Genomic DNA, 21,092 nt, shown 5'->3' on the forward strand with positions numbered 1-21,092 from the left:
TTTTGTCCTCTTTATTTCAGCAATACTGTCTTATGACTCTTTTGTAGCAGATGCTCTGGTTCCTTTCTTTTCTTCATTTAGTTTAATGTCCAGGTCCCGGAGCTGGCTAAGGAACCCTGAATTTGGGCAGATGTCTCTGTGAGCGCTCACTGTTTTCAGAGCATCCACAAGCGTCATATTTTCATGGATCATTAAAAAGGCAAGCACTAAAGATGCAGAGCGGCTCACCCCCATGGCACAATGAACAAACACCTTACCTGCAAAATGAAAGAGGCAGGGCTTTAGTATTTATAAAGTAACAAACACACAAGGAGGACAAGAACTACTAGAAACAAGTTGAGAAAATACCAGTGACAGTAAATACTCATGTTTTCAGGGATACAGCTCAGAGAAGGAGGTATTTCATACTGACCTCATGCATCTAACTTAGGCCTCAGATTAAAATAGTTAAAATTTTCTAGGGAAGGAAAAGCTTTTTATGATTAGTATAGTTTTCTGTGGAAAAGGAAAAAAAAAACACACAACAGTTTTGGCAGAAAACTTTATCCCAGTACTGACTGTGATCACTGACAAGTCCCATAAACTCTGTAGGATAGTCTGCCTGTAAAAATGGACTCATAATTTACTGTATCTCAGCAGTCCAGTGTGAGCTATAACTAGGGATTTAATAAAACACTCCAGTGAAAGCAGCAGATCTTGCAGCCAGTCAGAGTCAGAGCAAACTCTGGAACAAATGGAAATTATGATAACTAGGCCATAATCCCAACTCTGCTGACAAAAATTCAGCAGCCTGTGGGTCAGGCTCGTAGTTTTTGACTTAGTTCATTAAGTTCTACTGCCTCTCTAGCTTAATAGACAGTCTGAACAAAGCTCCAATTCTGTGAAGCACTTAAGCATGTGAAGCATTTAAGCCCACACTGAAGTGCCACTGCTCCCAGCTGAATGCACTGGGAGCAGGGCTGCTGTATGCTGCACAGGATTGCTGGGCTGGAGCCCATGCCAGTGTGCAAGGTGTGTGTGTAGGCACATGGATCCTGTCAGTTCCTGCAGGGTGGATATGTGAGGGAGCATCTGCAGTTTCATAACTTCTGCCCTTCCCTCTCACTTTGCTCCTAGAGTTGGCCCTTGCACCCACCACGCTGGGCCTGGGGCAGACAGCCTTCCCCAGCTCCCAGGGACCTGGCTGTGGCCACCTTCCCTGCAGTGTGTGGCATAGGCACCCTTGTCCTGTCCTTTGTATGGTGGTTTTGCATGTGCCTTCTCAAACCATATGGTGAATCCCAGCTTTGCTGTCTGCCTTCTACTGCCAGGAGAAGCCATTTGGCTTGTGTCAAAACTTCCTCCCAAAGCTTCTCTTTGCCTCCCTCTTACCTCCTGAAGTGTTTAAGGCTTTGCCTATGAAATTGGCAGCATCATAGAAGAAGATACTTAAATCAAAGGAAGGATCATCAAATGCTTCTACTCCATAGTACTCTATTTGCAGATCTTTGTAATATTTGGCTCCTGTGTTGATGCTATATGGCCCATCTGCTGCATTAAGGATATGAGTAATGTTGAGGCTTTGAAGAGTAGTTTTGCTCCTAGCAGCCCACCTGTTGAAAGACATGAACGGCTTGTTGGCAACCCTCCTAACATTTTACTAAAATAGCACAGTTTAAAGTTAGTGCCTGCTTCTTCTAGGGAAGGATGCAGGAACTGCATCCTGCTTACAGAGTAGCAAATTTGAAGAAGTCCATAGTGGCTTTGCACATGAAAAATGTGGTATGCTGTTGTGGAAAACAGCAAGAGCACAGTCTTGCCAGCGGGATACTGCTAGTTAAGCAAATGCTTCCCAGCAATTTATCCCAGGAAACATGGCTTACTGTATAAAGTGATCAATGTTTTCCCATAAATAGTTGTTTAGCAAGTTCTGGGGCTGGATGTGCATGGGTCACAAGGGCAAGTACCCACACAGATGCATCAACACCTTGTTCCAGGTTCATGAGGTGGCTACATCATGCACACCAGCCATGTTCTCACTGCTTCCCACCATAAACTGGGACTGAAGTTATTCCACAAAACTGTGATCTTTAACTGATGCATCAGGAGGAGGAGGAGGAGTTGGGGAAAATGAACTATACAATCTGCAGCAATCAAAATAGAAAAAATTGGCAATAAATAGAAGAATGAGATTTGCATAGAAACTCCTGTTTGATATTTTCATTTTGGAAGAAAGATTAGAATTGGACTGGCAAAATCTCTACTGTATAATTAATTTGGGTCCTCCTCCATCATGACTCTTGATCCTGCTATTCTTATTTGAGTGTGAAAGCTGCTGTGTTTGTCTGCTTCCTCAGAGTTGACACCAATCTGGGATGGAGGGTTTTTTTTAAGGACTTTTGTCTACAATACAAATTATTCTTACCCTGCCAAATCCACTATAGTTCACAGAATATAGAAAACCCAACTCAGACAGGCTTATGAGTAAGTTACTACTGTTTTGTATGTCATGTTTTTCATGATATTCAAAATCCTTATGTTATCAGTTTTGAAAGACTATATAACAAAAGTATTCCCAAAAGCTTATCCCCAACATACCACACCCCTTCCTCTTCCTCTCAGGGATCAATAACAGCTTAATGATAGGACAAATGTTCTTACGCATCTCCTAGGTAAATATTTGGCCAGACTTCATCCACATGATTATCAGATCCTCCTCTGAACCAAAAGAGCTTCTGGAGGTCTGATAGTGCTGGTGTTTCATAGGAAGATCTGCTCCCTGCACTACTACTTGGAGATGAAGAGTCTCTGGTGTGAGGCATCTCACTTCTCTTTTGCACGCACTCTGGATATATTAGAGATGGATTTTCTGAAATAAAAGAAGAGGAAATTTTCATACAGAAATAATATTCCCTAGAAAGTAGTCCTGTTCATTACCCTCCAAATAGAATTACATTATTACAACTAATGTGTACAGCAGGGCCTGCAGGTGTTGCTAAAAGCATCCAGAGAGCAGGACTGACTGTGGTAGGCCTCTGCAGGCATGTAATTTATCTCCTGAGAAAGCAACAGCATAAGACAATATGATTTAATTTCTTGTCAAGTAGCATTGCTGAAAAAGAACATCCTGTGCCACCGGAATGCAGCATGGCTGAATCTTGTAGTTGCAAGTATTATTTCTGTTACTGATGTTCTGTTTCTGTAGTGCTAATGAGTGTACGTGGAAAAGCTCCAGGACTTAATGTTGGAGAGTTACTGAAGTGGTTGTGTATGTGTGACTCTGGTTCCAAACATAGACGTTTCTGAAAGAATGAATCATGGGACTGACTTATACTTACAAAGCTTGTAGGGCCAAGGTGGAATCTTCGGATGTGTACTCAAGACATATAGCATGTATGTATACATACATACGTAAAATGTATGTGCACACAGTTTTATTTCACTTCTAGGGATGCATTTAAACACATGTATACACATTCATGTAGATACAAGTAGACATATGGACAGATTTTCACATGTGTGTGTACATATCTATATATGTGTGTATGTATATAACTAGGAGTAGAGAGAATTGGAACTAGTTTTTCTCTCTCTTAGGTGAATATCCTGAACACTGGTATACTCGTGTCTGTCTCTCTTAGTGTTTCCTCTGGGAGCTGTTCTACTTTTTATAAATAATGTGATAGCTGTTTTCTTCTAGAGAGAGGCAATTTCTCTTGTCTAAGGGGTAGGGCACTTACCTGGGATGTGAGAAAAAAAGAGCATAATAAAGCTCTGGCTTTGTTGCTGAAGTTGAAAATCTTGTTTAGGAGTATTTTGCTCCCTCACAGATCATGCAGTGGAATATGGGTATCCCTTTTGCAATGCTGTTTGTAATTTAGGCCCAGGAAGCTCAGTCCAGCCCATCCAGTCTGACAGAGCTCAGCTGAGAGCAAGCATTCAAAGATATCCAAGCAGTCCCTTCTCTGAGACTTCAAGAGCATTTCTTCTACCAGAATGTCATTATCATGGATTGCTGTTCTTGCCCCCAGAAAACACTGATGAACTTTGTTTGGTTGCCTGTTGGTATTAAAGTAATAATTAATATGGAGCCACACCAGAACTCTTCTTAAAATGGGGTGACCAGTGTTTATTCCATTGTGGCATCAGCCTTATAGAATCATAGAATCACAGAATTGTTAGGGTTGGAAGGGACCTCAAGGATCATCCAGTTCCAATCCCCCTGCCATGGGCAGGGACACCTCACACTAGATCAGGTTGCCCAGAGCCACATCCAGCTTGTCCTTAAAAACCTCCAGGGATGGGGCTTCTACCACCTCCCTGGGCAATCTGTTCCAGTGTGTCACCACCCTCATGGTGAAGAACTTCTTCCTAATATCCAATCTGAATCTACCCATTTCTATTGTTTTTTTTCCATTCCCCCTAGTCCTATCACTCCCTGACACACTAAAAAGTCCCTCTCGAGCCTTCTTGAGGGCCCCCTTAAGATACTGGAAGGCTACAATTAGGTCTCCTCAGAGCCTTCTGTTCTCCAGACTGAATAGCCCCAACTCCCTCAGTCTGTCCTCATAGGAGAGGCGCTCCAGCCTGAAAGCCTAAATCTAGAGTTACTTTATTTTCTCAGCAATTACAGAAAACAAGTGCAGATGGGACATGTATGCTGTCTGTTGCCCCACAGCAGCCCCAGATGGATGTTGCTGCTAAACCCACAACTTCGTCCAAACATTCATGTTTGTTTTTCTTTGCAGTGTAGGCTCTTTTGAGGAATAAGCAGAAAGCAAGTAGAAATGAGACAAGGCATATTATGGAACACTTCACATCTATTTCTGTGACCTCAGCCTACATTTGCTTCTCTGCCCCTTTCTCCCTCCTCCTCCCCACAAATGTTAAGAGCAATTATAGCTTTTTTGTATGTTCCAGTGAAAAGGAAGGCTCCCTAGGGTAACTACTTAATAAGCAAAATATGAAAAGTACAGTAAAAATGATGGAAGAGATGGGGAAAAGAGCTGACTGATTTTACTTTCAACAATGAAGGAAAAGAACTGCAGACAAGCAAAGAGCAATAAAGGGATAAAAGCTTACAAATTTTTCAGGGCAGATAGCATAACATCACAAGCTTTGGTAAAGGAGTATGTTGTGCAATCCCAGCACAGACTAGCATGAAGAACAGCACAGAAAAAGATATTGTGCATTGTCCTACAAGTTTTACTGCTTTGCAGAAGTTATGCACTGTGCTCAAGAGCTACTGCCAGCATCATCATGATGACCTGTTTGTACTTTCACCGACACAGAACATTAAGCTGAAGCAGTAAAAAGAAATCAAGAAAAAGATAATACCGCTTCTACATCAGGAGATTCATAAGACCACAAGCTCATTTTCAAGGAGTGTAGCTGACTCTCAGTTGCTGCAGATGTTTAAAGGCTGAAATTGTGGAGGTAAGCAGGTAGATATTAAACTTTCAGTTCTCCTAGTCCCTACCACTTTAAACTTCTGTTGTAGTCTGTCAGCTAGTTGCAAAAATGGAGATGACTGGCAAAGAGAATTACATAGTGAGGTCTCTTGTTCAAGATCTGATTTTTAGGAGGTTCTCCAAGCACTGCATAGTTTTGGTACTGGTGAAATTTAGCAGGTGGCTCTAGCCTTTGCAGCCAGGGAAGTGCCTTGCAATAGAGCTCCCTCTTATACAGTGAACCTCTTTCCCAGAAGCGCATCAACATTGTTTGCTTCATGTGACTTAATGCCAGACAAATGAGCTCCTCATGTCAACATGGAGCACAGCTTCTCCCAGGCACACCACTCTGTCCTGCCCTGTGCTGGCCTTGAAATTGAATTGCTCTGTGGAGTCTTCAGGGTGAGCTGGGAAATAGCAATTCCAGATGACTGGACTAATGAGGAAAGTAATATGAACTTTTTAATTGAAGGCCAGGGACTTTCCTGAGGGTTTTCCCTTCATACCCTTTCTATCTTATGATACTGCAAAGCTAGCAAACATGCTGTCACAGATTAGATTCTTCTTCTGGGTGGCTCCCAGAAGCTGCTCTAGTTGGGAAGAGCCAGTGACTGTGGGAGGGCAGAAGACCAGGTAATGCCTGTCTGACAAGGTCACTAACGTTTTCTGCAGACATCTAGACCATGCATGTTGGATAGGATTACTTTTCTTTTAAACTGTATCCTGGAAGTACCTAAAGATCATCTCATTAGATTATTCCTGCCCACAGGAGAAATTTGAGACTGGACAGTGATTTCAAGAGCAACGCAGATATAACAACCTCCTTACTTCCTTGGAAGAATAAAAGGTAGCACAAACTTTAAAGCTATTTTGCCATTATGCATAGATTCCCTAACGCCAGAGTGCTGGGGTGCACTCCAGATGGCTGGGGCTTGCTTGGCTCCATGGCTGAGCTGTGAAGCCTGAGTCACTCTTTGATGTCACAAGACTTGGATTTCCCTGGCAGGCAATGAGCGAGCCTGAGATACAAGCTACGGAGCCAGTATTGCAGAGGTACGGGGAGCACCCACGAAGGGCTGTGAGTGCTACTTGCATGTAGCTGGGTGCAGTTCCCAAGGGACTTGGACATTCCAGGACCTCGTCTACACCAAGGTTTTGAGGTTTTGTTTGGGTTTTTTGTTGTTTTGCTTCTTTAGGTTTTCTTTAGTTTTCTTTCCTTTCCCCCCCCCCCTCTTGCTTTCATCTTCCCCTTTCCCCTCTTCTCCTCTTTCCCCTTTTCCTCTTTTTTCCCCTTTTCCTCTTTTTTCCCCTTTCCTCTTTTTTCCCCTTTCCTCTTTTTTCCCCTTTCCCCTTTTTTCCCTTTCTCTTTTTTCCCCTTTCCTTTTTTATTTCCTTTTTTCCCTTTTTCCATTTTCCTTTTAGCTTTTATTTTCTTTTTCTTTTTTTTTTCCCCCTTTTCCTATCCTTGGTGTTTCTTTTGTTGTTCTGCTTTTGTTTTAAATTTCTACACTGGACACAATTGTCATTTTCTATTGAAGATTTTTCTGACAAAGAAAATTTTAAAAAAGCCTACACAACCCCTACTGACTTGAATGAGCTGTTGCATTTGCAGATTCCATTTGAAAAAAAGCTCAGCAAAGTACTAAATAAGAAAGCAAACACTCCAATATTGTAGTATTGTATTTAAAAAAAACCCAAACCATTTCCATCTTTCTATTCAAAGTTACTTTTGTTTTGGGATTTTACTTTAGCATTGCATAATTTTTAAAAAAAATATTAAAACAAGATGAAGTGGCTTCAGAAAAACATGTTTTGTTTCACTAAAAATCAGCCCAAATTAGCTGAGCAGCCACATATTTGCCTAGCCCTAATTTTCAGCTTTGTAATTGGGGCAAAGCCTCTTGCCGTTTTCCCATAATTCTTGCCTTATGTCCTAAAGACCCAGCTGAGCTGTAGAGAGATTAAATTACTATCTGAAGTTCTAACAGGGTCTGTGTCAGAGCATTAACTGGGCTCCAAGTCACCTTTCCTCTATCCCTTTTGCTAGCATCTTCCTAGCTGGCAACACAGCTCTGCTTGTGGTTGTGATGATAGCTCAGATGGAAACAGGTGTCTTTCAATAACAAGGTCTTATATGATATTATGGATAGCTGCAAGCACTGCAGGTCACTGCTCTTGGCTGGACCTGTGGTTACCACAATAACGTGAACACAAGCTAACAATAACATGATATAGAAAGCTCTTGCAGCCAAATATCCTAAATTCCCGGAATCAAAACCTGACAAATGATATGGTTCCAAATTCCAAAGCATGAGATCATAATAGTTCATGTGAAAAAACCCCACCAAAACCAAAATAACAACACCCAACCCAAAACCTCTTGGTGCATTTGAAATTGCTGTCTACTCTATTTTTTTTTTTCTTTTTTCTATGCACTCATCTTTGACACTTCTTCCTCTTTTCTCTCAGGTAGTGCTTAACACTGTGACTCCTTGTCCTCCTGATGGAAAATTCCAGATGGAAAGAAATTGTGGTTCAGTGGAAGATCATCATGTAAGTGGAATTAATCTTTCAGATACCATAATATGAAATCTGATCTTCCTTTCTGTTAAGAAGAACCAATCTGTGTCTCTACATTTTGGTCAGAATCTGACGCTAAGAGAACCCAGGAGTCTCTTGAGGTAGAGCTGAAAGCCTCTTGTGCAGAAACAGGCACATTTAAAAGCAATAGCAAAGTTAAAACAGCCAGATGGGAACCTAGCAGGCAACCAAGAGGGGAACTCTCTGTTTTCCTTGCAAGCCTACAGGGGCTTGTTTGCAGGAATTAGAATCTCTCACCAGCAGTTCACTGCAGCTCTAATACCAAGTGGTATTGAAAATGAGAAGCAGGTTATGGCTGATGGTTTAAATGAGGCACCTATGGGAATTTAGAAATGAGATCCTGGACTCGTCTCAGTGCAGGCCATGCACATAGCAGACCAATATTGCTTTCTTGGCTGACTGCATCATATATTATGGCCTTTTATTTCACCCACACTTAAACAGCAGGGAACAGTAGAAGTTCATTGTTCCTGCTCACTGTTTAAACCCTGATCTACCTCACCAGAGGCAGTGCCCCTGAATAATGGAAAGCAGAATTGGTCCCTCAGCCTCAGTGTGCATACGTGTTCAATGCAGCACTGTATTAATGCCATTGCCATTATTCTGGAGAGAAGAGAAAAGCAGAATGTACAATTAAAGCCCTGTTTGGTTCAGTTTTTAAGAGAACGGGGAAAATGCCAAATTGAGGGCTCTGGAAAACAGCCCTTTCTTTAACCACAGTGTTGGGAAGGAGTGGGAGCAGCCCTGCAAACCTGCTCCACCGCTACTCCCTCAGCTCAGGCTGCAGATGCCCCTCATCCTATGTGTGTTTTACTGGGTGGAAGAAAATCTGTCTTCACACTTCTTTGCTTCTTGGTCTCCCATCTGACATCTCCATTCATATTCAGCCTTGTACATTTACAGTGGGGACCCCGACTCCCTCAAACTGAGCTGGAAGGTGCCGATGTCTGCTGGTCTAGAGAGCAAAAGGTTCTTTCCTCCATGAGCTCTCCTGGCCCAAGTCTGCCTGTGGGGCTGGAGGGGCTGCTGTAGGGCAGGGACAATCTACTGCTGCCCCACAGGAGCTGTGTGCACCTGGGAATGGCATGAACATACAAGACTGTTTCAAGGGCTGGGATGGTGAGGGTAACCAGCCTCAGTCAGGGGTTTGGACAGCCAAGAGAGTCCACTGTGGTGAGGCAGGTCACAGCCAAAGTGTGAAGTCATGGGGGCACAGGTGGAGATGAAGTTCATGAGTCTCAGCTCAGATGGGCTCCTGATTGAGGTGGGAAGCCCCAGTGAGGCCTCCCACTGCTTGCTCTCACACAGCTGCTTCCAGCGGTCCCATCCCAGGTCACACAACCCCCACTGTCTTTGGACAAGGCAAGCCCCAAAAAGAGGCAGAGTTTGCAGACTCAGGCTCATGGCCTTGCCAGAAGGATTCAGGCTTGTCAGAGCAGCTTCACCTGTGCCCTTCTGGTTTATTGCTAGCTCATGGAAGTGCTCCAGGAGAGCATTTCCTTTCCTTTGCATTATAACAGTTCTGCACATATTTCCCCAAGACCCTCCCTTTTCAAGAGAGGAGAATCTCCATGCTGGCTCCAGTCCCCTAGTCCCACCCTGCCTTCCCTAGCCTTTCCATTTCAGAGCCACACAACAGAGAAAGAGGCAACTGTCTAAGCACAGGGCTAATGCTGCAGGAAAGGATGCTTGTAAAATGAGGGTGTCAGGTGTAAAAATGGGGAATCCTGCTTGAAGTGACAGGCTATGGCCATGGCAGGACAGCAGCTTTTACATCTGCAGCTTTCAGATTAAAATAAATAAATAAATAAAAAGTATTACCTTAGCAGCTGGCATCTCTGAGCTATTCACGATGCACCATCCCCAGCAAGGCAGCGCTGCCCTCCACAGGCTCTTACAATAACTTCAACTCTTCCGTCGGTATCTGTCAAGTTTAGGATGATCTTTTCCCTTTAAAGTCTTTTCTGGGGCACTCCTGACCACGGTACCACAGCCTTAAATTAACACTCCCCCGACATATACACATGCTTCTCCCTGAACTAAAGTAGCTGTAGTTTTAAGTCCTGCTGCCAGCAGCCATAACTGTGCTATATTCCATAATCAGAAGAGCACACAATCACCATGCAGCTAACGGCTTCTAATAGTAGAAACTTCACTCTAATCTTATATAACACCAGTAATGGAGCAGAGAGGCTGTGGCTTGTGAGGAGCTTAGACAGAAATCTTCCTTGGGCAGCATGTGCCCTGAGGGCAGAGGAGCTCCAGTGAGAGCAAGAAAAACAAAATGACCTTGATACTGATAACAGTTCAGTGAGTGCTGCCACAGCCAGTGCTGTGCTGACATTTCATCCCTGTCACAGCCGGTCAATAGGTGTAAGTTATGGTTAGTTCTAATAAAAATGTTGTTGAAGAGACCAAATTCTTAGGGGAGGGGGTGAGGGAAATACCTTGCAAACTTCATAAAAGACAAACAAGGGTGTTAATGTATTGCTATTAAAAGAGGCTCAAAAGCACTTGCCCTTCGGCAAGCAGTATGGATTTGTGTGACTGTGGATTAAAGCTGGGGGTTGGGGAGAGTGTGTTTTTCTTCTTGATTTACTTCTCAAATGATTTTTATCTGACTGCTGCTGTCAATACAAAATTGGCAATCCTGTCAAGCTTGGAAGGTTTCAGAATATCTGAGTAGAGTAGAGCAGAGGGGTTTTGATATTCCTCAGTCATTTGGCAGGGGTATCTGAGCAGTCTGTATCTCCCTGCACTTTTAACTTACGCATGAAGTGCTTTCCTTGCCTTGCCTTGCTTAAGAGGTACTACCTTTTCTAAGGGTGAAAAAGCTGTACAACCTCTTTGTAGTGTAATCAAGAGCAAAAAGACTTCTAAACTCAACAGTGAAAGGTCTATTTTGGCACTTAGTGTTTTTTACAGGAATATTGTAGAGCTTTCAAGGGACGTTCTTGGCTTTGTTGGGGCAGAATGGAATGGTTTTTCTTTAAATATTTTTAATTGCTGACTTTAAAATCATTATTTGTTTTTTGATTGAGTCATCTTCTAAATAATATGATTGCATGTTATGAAGAAATTGACCATTGATGAGGTGCATGAGAACAGCTAAGAGGAGAGATTAATACCTAACACTGAGGTCCACTTTGTCTTGCAATTTATTATGTATTTGGTTAATATTTGCTCCTCATCTCTTATCTTGAATTTCAAAAAATAAAATTGGGGGTAGTTTTCCTGTTGCTCCTCCCCAGTATTGGGGTACCAGGTAAACCAGAGCAAACCAGGGAGATGCCCAAATCAGGGGGCAGGGTAAAGTGGCATGTGCAGCCACCTCTTCACGCTGTGATGTATGAGGGGCCAAGGGCTGTGGGAACATGTTTGCTGCACTATGGTGTGTCCAGTCTCAGGGTAACTGAGAGAGTTTGTCCTGCCAATTGTTGGCTGGCAGGAAGGAGTTTCCCCACCAGGCTCTGCTGTGCTCTCTCTGTGAGGAGCTGGCAGTACCATGCTGCCTACTTCCCAGATACCATGTTGATGCTACCTGATTCTTGCAATTGGTCAGGCATAGATGGAGCAAGGTTTGTTACATGCTGGCAAGTTTTTGGAAGGTCTTTTCACAATTACCTTGACAGGTATTATGCTGTTCTTTTTCTGATGCTGTTTCCTGAGGCCTGGCATGGGCTGTAGATCAATGTCAAAGCTGATAGGGTGATGGAGGGAGGAAGAAAAAGCCTTCAGCAGAGCAGCAGCTCACAGTTCATGGCTCCAAGAGAGAGAGTCAGGCACAGGTAGCAGGGAGTGGTGCAGTCTTACTGGAGGTTATGGCTGCTGCAGGCAGTTTATAATAGTTTGGGAACAGGCTGCAAATGTAACAGTCCATTTTCCCAAAGCAAACCCTAGTGCCTCCAGCACAACACTGGGAAGGCTGTCCTCTGCTTGAGGAAATTGCTGTGAGCAGGAATACATTAAGGACTGCAAGCTTCTCAGGTACAGTGGTAATGAGCTATAAATAGCATTAACATCATTTCTCTCCAAAGCCAGGAATCCCAAGCAGTCATTTTTGCTGGTGCTAGTGAAAATGAACAAAGCTTTGAACAGCTTTTATTTACGTTCTCTATGCAGGCTGGAATTCTGTGATTAGTTTTTCTTACTGGCTCTGAATTTCTAGTTTATTTTAAGGGAAAATATTGAAAATATTGGTATTTTCTCCTTCTGGATTTTTTTTTACATCATCATATATAATTTTCATATTTTTATGACAGCTTCATGGGAAAAGCTATTGTGACAGGAGAGTGGGAGCACAAGTAGTCATTTACAAAGACCTTCTGTGTCATTTCAGGACAAGAGGACAAGAGGAAAAAAAATTAGGAATCAAAGGTTCAGGAACCAAAATTTTGTCTTCTAGAAATCTTATATACCTTTTTAACAAAATACCAAACATGTTTTGGTTTCGAATTAAGTAAGTAATGCAAGGTGTTTTGGCATGATTTGTGGTGCTAAAATTGAGAGATCAGACAGAAAGAGTTGTTGTAGTAGAAGGAAAATCTTTATATGCCTATCAGACAAGATCTTCCTGTGCATTCAGAGGAAACAAAGATGACTTTTATCAAGGAACTGTGAAGATCTGAAATCAGAATTGGCAAAAAGGACCCTCTCCAAAATATTTAGGGTGCACTCGATGAAGCCCTGTTATAAAATGACAAAGCCTCAAACATTACAAAACTCTCCTTTGATGCACACAGAAAAGCAAGGCCTACAAAACAGACACTTTGCTCTGACATAACCACTGAACTACTGCTAGAGCTGGAATAATTAGGCTAGCTTTTAAATATCCAAGAAGGGCTATATTATTTTCCAGTTAAGCCAACTGATCTAATTACACGCTGCCTTTACTGACAACCCTTGCCTTGGACTGGCACAGCTGTTCCTGAAACACTGTGATTTTTCTTATTGCCAGGAGATGGCAGAAGAAAGCAATCTAAAATTATTTGAAAATCCACAGTATGGTCATGACTGGAATTTAAAGGGAGCTGTAACTGATACACAAGAAACTGCACTGGCTGGGTGCAAGAAAAATGGGAAATGGACTGGATGAATTAAGTTGGTATTTACCTGGTGTATATATTAAATTATCTACACTGTATCATTTCTCATGCAGGTTTCCAGTGTTCCTTTTCCTTATGCACAGTACAGTTTGTCCTAGTTTTGCTCCACTGTCAAAATCTGTTGCACAAACCAGTTCAAGATATAATGCAATATAAAAAAAAAGGAGAGTGATTACTTTAGTCTTTTATTCTCTCTCTTTCCAAATATGTTTCTGTTCTCTTTCCCAGTTCTCCTAGTCATAGAAAAGGAGTCAAGACAATGAAAATGTCCCTTCCTCTGGCAGTTTTCTCACCTATGTGTCATTCTTCCAGTCCTTTCTGTCCTCTCAGCCTGAGCTAATGGCCCTGGTTCTGATGGGGGGAGGGTCCTTGTCAGTAGCTGCAGGGGAGACAATTAAGGAGTTTTGTACAAGGACCAGCCCTTCTGTCCAGTCTGCAGTTAATTAAAAGCATCATGAGATTTGTGAAGTAGCCAGTCTATGGAAAGCCAAAGGCTGGAAGATAATACAGGGGAAAGAATCACTCTCTCTTCTGCTAGATTCTGCTCTGGGCTGATAGAGAATGACAGAGTTCAGCACCTTTTTCCACCTGTTTTATGAATAAGGTGTCCACAATATCCATTACTAAATATCACATTATATAACATGGGCACCAAATAGCATTTGCCTTCCAGGCTGAGAATACATTTACCACTATGAGCCAAGATTCATTTCACAGTGGCAGCAGGGAGAAGGATGAAAGGGATCAAGACTGAAGAAGAAGAAAACAAAAACCCAAAAACTTTCATCTTTTGATGATGAAGAATTGATGATATGAATGCTTGTCACCTGGGCAGGGACATCTACCTAGCTTTTTAAGGTATTGATTCTTACACTGCTTCTTTTGGTAAAAAAGACTTTGTTCCCAGATTGATTCTGTGGTTATCAGTGGAATTAGAATGTGGCTCAGTGGCTGGTGCCACTGGTGGAATTTTGGTTTCTTTGATCATGGGGATGTTTGCACAATACTGAGCCTGCTGGCAACAGATGAAGTCCAGCTGCCTCCAAGGGGAATAAGGATTCTTGCCAGGATTAGTTGTCAGGGTGCATTAAGAGGGCTTTAAACAAGGTTCAATGGGAGATGAGTCTAGGGATGGCATGCCAATGTTGGGAGTGAACTTGATACCCAGCTCAGATGCATCTACACCAACGCATGCAGCATGGGCAGCAAACAAGAGGAGCTGGAAGCCATTGTGCAGCAGGATAGCTGTGACTTAGTTGCCATCACAGAAACATGGTAGGATGATCTTCTTGACTGCAGCAGTGCAAGGGATGGGTATGTACTTTTAAAGAAAGAGGCCAGCAAGGCGAGGTGGTGGATTTGTTCTTTATGTGAGAGAGCAACTGGAATGTATTTAGTTTTGCCTAGGGAGGAAAGAAGAATGAGTTGAAAGTGTGTAGGTAAGAATTAAGTGACAGGCTAATATGGGTGACATTGTAGTGGGTGTTTACTATGGGCCAATTGATCAGGAAGAAGAAATTGATGAGAAACCACTTTATGCCCCAAACAAAAGCAAACTCAGGGCTGTCCAGGAATTTGAGAGCTCTGTATAGAGGGATTTTCTATTTTTATGCTACTGGGTGAGGTGTATTTACCTGAGTTTTCTATTTCTGTTCTATTGAGCAGGGTGTATATACTTTAGAAGGAACAAGCATTTGTGTAGGTCACCTCAGAAGACAGGAAGCTTCTGCACAGGTGACAAAATCACCATTCTGGTACTGGATCAGGTCTTGAGAGGGCCACACTGAACTCTGCTCTCCTCTCTTGACCATTGCCACCACTATAGGCTGAAATAGATAAGTTGTCTTAACCCAGACGATCAAATGTCTGAAATGCGGGAGCCCAAAGTGAGATCAGCTCAGCTGGGCCCTTCTCTGTATTTCTGGGACCATCAGAACATAGGAAGGTGGTTACTGACTTGCTGGCTATTGGAACACAAAAACATGCCACAGGGATGAGGTGCTTTCTTATCCTGACTTACTAAATGCCCGTCCCCTCTTCCTCCTACATGGTAACAGCAGACTGCACTAGGATCTGCTCATCACACCTGTCCTGTTTTCTGTCTGTCTAGGATCATATGCGATTCTGATTACATTTACTCAATCTTGTACCTCTGTTAGCTTAAGCATTCTGTTAATGAATTGTAAACTGAGTTATGACAGACAAGACCTCGATGGTTAAGAATTCAAACTGGCATTTGAATGCCATTGAGGGTCTCTTTGCACACATACAGCTTGCATCTCCTCAATGCAGGACGCTGCATCTTGACCTTACAGCTCCTCTATGTTGCTACAGCAGGACCTACTAGCACCAGCCAGTTTCCCTTGCAGAGATCTGAAAGCACACTGCCTTTTGGCACAGGAATGCAGTCTGCTACCCCCAGAGGAAATAAAGACAAAATCCTGGACAAAGAATAAACTATGAGAACAGAGCTAAGTTTATGACTTTCTAAATATTTATCTTCAGTCTGTATTTGATGTCTGGATAATAAGGTGATCATCTCTTAAAGAAACTAAAGAGAAGTTAAACAACACAAAGGAAAACAGTGGTTTTCCTGAGTTGCAGGGCACAGGATATGCAGGGCCTCACTATTGCCCACTAGCAGCCTTTCTGGCTGAGGATTTCATGCAGTGCCTCTTCTTACACCTTTCCTATGTGAGCTTTAAGAATGGTTGATACAGCTGCACTTGATTTTGATTTCTAAAAAGAATAGCTTTCCTTTGGTACTGTTTGTATTTCATCATGCTGCTTCGGTTCACTCACCATTTTCCAGAATAGAATAGAATAGAACAGAACAGAATAGAATATAATAGACCAGACCAGGTTGGAAGAGACCTTCAAGATCATCACGTCCAACCTATCATCCAACACCACCTAATCAACTAACCCATGCCACCAAGCACCCTGTCAAGTCTCCTCCTGAACACCTTCAGTGATGGTGATTCCACCACCTCCCCGGGCAGCCCATTCCAATGGGCAATCACTCTCTCTGTGTAAAACTTCCTCCTGACCTCCAGCCTGAACCTCCTCTGGCGCAGCCTGAGACTGTGTCCTCTTGTTCTGGTGCTGGCTGCCTGGGAGAAGAGACCAACCTCTGCCTGTCTACAACCCCCCTTCAGGTAGTTGTAGACAGCAATAAGGTCATCCCTGAGTCTTGTCTTCTCCAGGCTAAGCAGCCCCAGCTCCCTCAGCCTCTACTCCTAGGGCTTGTGCTCCAAGCCCCTCACCAACTTTGTTGCCCTTCTCTGGACATGCTCCAGCAATTCAACATCCTTCCTAAACTGAGGGGCCCAGAACTGGACACAGGACTTGAGGTGTGGCCTAACCAGTGCAGTGTACAGGGGCAGAATGACCTCCCTGCTCCTGCTGGCCACACTGTTCTTGATGCAGGCCAGGATGCCATTGGCCCTCCTGGTTGCCTGGGCACACTGCAGGCTCATGTTCATCCTACCATCAACCAGCACCCCCAGGTCCCTCTCTGCCTGGCCGCTCTCCGGCCACTCTGACCCCAGCCTGTAGCACTGCACAGGGTTGTTGTGGCCAATGTGCAGAACTGAGTCTGGTAAGGAATCTGTTTGTGAAAATAAGAGTGGAAAAAAGGAAAATTATCAAGGACTTAAGAAAAAGAAATGTGTGTGTGTGTATATTTGGGAGTGAGAATTTTCAAAGATGAAAACGGGAGTCTATCAGGTTATTCACTTATGTACTATTTATGCCCTTGAAAGTCATTCAGTTAGAGTGCTTAATTGCTCTGTGCAAATCCTCTGTCGGAGTTAATTGACCATTTTAACAGAAGGATCAGTAACAAAAACACTCCAGGCTATTGTTCTAGAAATTAAAAAAAAATAATTAAAAATTAGGATTTATGGAAAGAATATGTTTTTAAGGCATTAGCCAGCTTCTCCTGAAACTAAGGAAATTCACTTGGTGAAAACAACAGCAGATACAATGAAATGAGTTGTGTATGAAGAACTGAGATCTCAGATGTGATATTATGCAGAAGGTAAAGAGTCTGTACTAGATAAGTAACAGCTCAATGTGTTATCAAGGGTGCACTTTGATTTTGATGAATGTTAAAAGAACCTTTAGCCTTGAAAATAAAGAGGATAATTTCTCTCTAGGCAATGGCTGCTCATGAAAGTAATAAAATAAGAGCACTGGAGCCCTAATTTTATAGTGCTTTTGAAATGATTTTCAAATGGTCCAGCTGCTTTGTGCCACAATAACACAAGGCAGAGATATTTACGCTGGCGATAACAAGCATGCATCAGCCTGCCTGAGCTGCTCTCCGCAGGCGGCCTGCGCTAGGCGAAACACACATGGAAAGCTGATACTTGCCAGTGCGGATTGATCACAATTACACCGTGGCTAGAGAAATCCCAGGAAGCTGCTTTTTCCACCAGACAACTTGATTGTTTTTCTTGTCTGTGTCTCGTCTGTGAAGCTCAGGATGTGTGCGGCCAATGATGCTGGTTCTATTTTGACGCTTGAGAGCCTGCCAGCTCTGTGTGCCTCTTAGGCTGTACTATCCTTGGCAGATTTCTTTTTTCAGAAGTAGGAGGGTGAACTCAGCCCTGAGTTGCACCATTGGCTTTGGGTGGGAGTTTCCCCAAGAATTAACTTGGCCCCACTATTGGTGTTCCAATGCTGAATGCATTATCTTGTACAGAAATGCACACATGCAGCAAGTTAGCCCTGGGTAAATGCTGTGTAGTTCTGCTGAGATGTTGAATTGCCACCAGAACTTTCCCCAGGTATTTTACCTCTGCATGTCTAGGACTTCAGTCTAAAACTATAGTTTGTTTTCCAAGACCTGATGTATGATGAGAACTACTTGGTCCAGCTTAGTTTGCCAATTTGGGTAGTAATTTAAAAAATCTGATTAATATTTGATCTTTGCAGTACTCTTTTCTTTGCAAGATATTGACAGAAGACAGGACACTAGAAGAAACCTGGTTTTTATTAAGAAGACCAGGGTTGAAAGACCCGTTACTTAATGAAAAATTCCTGTAGAATTAAAGAACTTTCTGTGTTCACTAGCGCTAAAGACATGTCAATGTCTGTGTGAAAAAAAAAAAAGGTGGAAATCAGGAATTTTGAGCATGAAAAGAAGGCTAATTATCCCTGAAAATTCATTACATGTGCTGTGAATCTTGGGTCCTTAAAGCTAAGACAGAGCTGCGCAGAGGATATGATGTGAGGAAGGTACCTCTGGAAAGTCCCTGGCCATTAAGCATCTATTCTCACCAGGGTGGGAAAAATCTGTCCCACATCTCAGTGACTTCTTGTACATGTTGGACTGTAACATTTTTCACTCTTTTCATTTGTTGATCCAAATTCAGCAAAGCAGGTTAGCTTCTTTTTATGCTCAGGGATATCCTTGAGAGCTTTAAACAGATGCCTGCTTTTTCTTGGAGTTGAGTTTTAATGAGCAGAATGGACAACAAACTGGAAATGTGTCCTGGAGGGGTATCTACCAGAGTTGTTGCCTCCAAATGATTGAGGCGTATCTGGAGTGTATGAATTCAGAAGCCTTCTACCCCCTAAACAGAAAGGAAAGATGGTTTTGATGCTAAAACATTAGGTCATGCTCCATTCACTTTTATGTCATCCTCAGAGTGTCTGTGTGACACTTCTCCCTGCCACTTTGATCTTTTTCATTTTCCTAAGAGTTTAGAGTTTACATGGGTGTGTCCTGTGTCTCAGTTCAATATATAAATCTGGCAGACTGATGAAATTGCTCACTATTCTTCAGATAGCATTGCCTTGTGACAAAACAACAGAATATCATAAGCTAAGTCAGCCCAAGGGAAGCAGATCTGCTTTTTCTAAGAACACTATGAATGAACCTTTTCCCTTCAAAAAGAAATGAATACATGTAGTGCTGTTACAGGCTGTGCAGAATACTGCCATGGTCACAGATTGCATAATTTCATACTTCTGCATCTCTTATCATCTCTGAGAGATCTAATTTACAAAAGTTGAGATAAAGTAACCTCCAGGGTATTTCATAAATCAAGAACCACATTTTTTTTTTTACTAGAGATCTGAGTCCAGAAAGAGAAGAAACACATGCCATTAGACTTTATAAAGGGCAATTAACATGTCTCTCTTTGCAGTTTTTGGCTGTTTCACAAACCAGAAAGTAATAATTTTTGTGTTGTGTATTCTGATGAATCAACACAGAAAAACCTTGACAGGCTGGACAGATGGGCAGAGTCCAACAGCATGAGATTTAACAAATCTAAGTGCCGGGTTCTACACATTGGCCACAACCCCATGCAGTGCTACAGGCTGGGGTCAGAGTGGCTGGAGAGCGGCCAGGCAGAGAGGGACCTGGGGGTAACGGTTGATAGTAGGCTGAACATGAACCTGCAGTGTGCCAAGGTGGCCAAGAAGGCCAATGGCATCCTGGCCTGTATCAGGAACAGTGTGGCCAGCAGGAGCAGGGAGGTCATTCTGCCCCTGTACACTGCACTGGTTAGGCCACACCTTGAGTCCTGTGTCCAGTTCTGGGCCCCTCAGTTTAGGAAAGATGTTGAATTGCTGGAGCGTGTCCAGAGGACGGCAACAAATCTGGTGAGGGGTTTGGAACACAAGCTCTATGAAGAAAGGCTGAGGGAGCTGGGGTTGCTTAGCCTGGAGAAGAGGAGGCTCAGGGCAGACCTTATTGCTGTCTCTACAACTACCTGAAGGGGGGTTGTAGCCAGGTGGAGGCTGGTCTCTTCCCCCAGGCAACCAGCACCAGAACAAGAGGACACAGTCTCAAGCTGTGCCAGGGGAGGTTTAGGCTAGATGTTAGAAAGAAGTTCTTCACAGAGTGACTGGCCATTGGAATGTGCTGCCCAGGGAGGTGGTGGAGTCACCATCACTGGAGGTGTTTAGGAAGAGACTGGATGGGGTGCTTGGTGTCATGGTTTAGTTGATTAGGTAGTGTTGGATGATAGGTTGGATTCGATGATCTCAAAGGTCTCTTACAACCTATTCTATTCTATTCTATTCTATTCTATTCTATTCTATTCTATTCTATTCTATTCTATTCTACTCTACTCTACTCTACTCTATTCATCTTTCAAGATCCTGCTCTCCTGCCACCTGCCAATAAAGACAGTGTCTGTAAGTGGATAATAAGGCTTACCCAAGTGATTGAATGAGATTTAGCTAATGTTGCTAGAACAATAGGTGATCACTTAATGAAAGTTCTGTGTAATAATGGTTTACCACCAGAAGAGGGACTCACCATTTGCCCTTGTGAATGCACTCAGAGGCAGTACAGAAGTGTGCACCAAGGTGAAAGTTGATCAAGTTCTCAACAAGTATTCCATTATAATCCAAACCCTGTCCATAGAAAGCTTGGTCTCCTTTGCTTCCCTGTGCAAAATGTGCTTCATTCAGTGCATGAGTTACACCAAGCCTCTTCAGGTCTTCCTTGTTATTGGCTATGGAGCTGTAGAGAATCATGAACAAAAGCTCACAACAAAAAGCAACTCAAGGTATCTTCTTGCTTTGTAATGCATTCATGTCTGTAGAGGCCAGTGCCTGTAATGCTTTGAGACATCGTCTCAAAGAGTAAGGTAGTGAAAGAAAGGTAGAAGGTTATGCAATATACTCCAAAACATATGTGAAAAATGCAGAATTCCATGTTACCTCACTTCTGCAAAGACAGTTTCCTGCCTATAACCTCCCATAAACTTTACAAGTGTTATAGGCTCTAGTTGACTACAAAGACACTGGGAATTACTGTCCCACCTTACAAAAACTCACTTCATGAGGTAGCTCAGGTCCTCATATAATTGTGGTTGAAATATGTGTATCAAAAGAACACATGCAAGGTTTAGCACAACCTGTACCCATTTTGTCTCAGGCTGTAATTGTACAGTGTTTCTTTGCTAGAGTGGTATTAGCTTTGCTAATCTGG

The 21,092-nt window shown here is 42.8% G+C and overlaps 2 protein-coding genes and 1 long non-coding RNA gene across 7 annotated transcripts in view; 1 reads left to right on the top strand and 2 right to left on the bottom strand.

The window, feature by feature from the left end:
• On the bottom strand, window positions 1–17,694 carry LOC137441898 (dual specificity protein phosphatase 13B-like). 4 transcript variants are annotated; one of them, XM_068139869.1, is made up of 5 exons: window positions 17,513–17,694; window positions 3,720–4,038; window positions 2,641–2,848; window positions 1,372–1,592; window positions 1–257 (listed from the first exon to the last, which is right to left on the bottom strand). In XM_068139869.1, exons 2-5 carry the CDS (start codon window positions 3,742–3,744, stop codon window positions 31–33), a joined length of 681 nt encoding a protein of 226 aa, XP_067995970.1. In that variant the 5' UTR covers window positions 3,745–4,038; window positions 17,513–17,694; the 3' UTR covers window positions 1–30. The 4 variants fall into 4 exon arrangements, with proteins under 4 accessions (XP_067995970.1, XP_067995968.1, XP_067995971.1 ...); XM_068139867.1 differs by lacking the exon at window positions 17,513–17,694 and adding an exon at window positions 9,852–10,291; XM_068139870.1 differs by lacking the exon at window positions 3,720–4,038.
• Window positions 5,304–21,092, top strand: part of LOC137441900 (uncharacterized) — a 26,762-nt gene continuing 10,973 nt past the window's right edge. Inside the window, exons 1-4 of one of the 2 annotated variants that reach the window (XR_010987521.1) lie at window positions 5,304–5,415; window positions 6,199–6,276; window positions 6,436–6,589; window positions 7,899–7,982. This is a non-coding gene — a long non-coding RNA (uncharacterized lncRNA). The remainder of the gene's footprint in view (window positions 5,416–6,198; window positions 6,277–6,435; window positions 6,590–7,898; window positions 7,983–21,092) is intronic. The other variant, XR_010987520.1, reaches the window with a different exon arrangement.
• The window catches only part of DUSP13A (dual specificity phosphatase 13A), an 8,864-nt gene continuing 8,199 nt past the window's right edge, over window positions 20,428–21,092 (bottom strand). The window contains exon 5 of the transcript XR_010987517.1: window positions 20,428–20,621. The gene's annotated coding sequence lies outside the window, so the exon portion shown is untranslated. The remainder of the gene's footprint in view (window positions 20,622–21,092) is intronic.

This window comes from Melanerpes formicivorus, unplaced genomic scaffold, assembly GCF_026170545.1.
Source record: "Melanerpes formicivorus ecotype bairdi unplaced genomic scaffold, bMelFor1.0.p_v2 SCAF_6, whole genome shotgun sequence".
Lineage (NCBI taxonomy): Eukaryota > Metazoa > Chordata > Aves > Piciformes > Picidae > Melanerpes > Melanerpes formicivorus.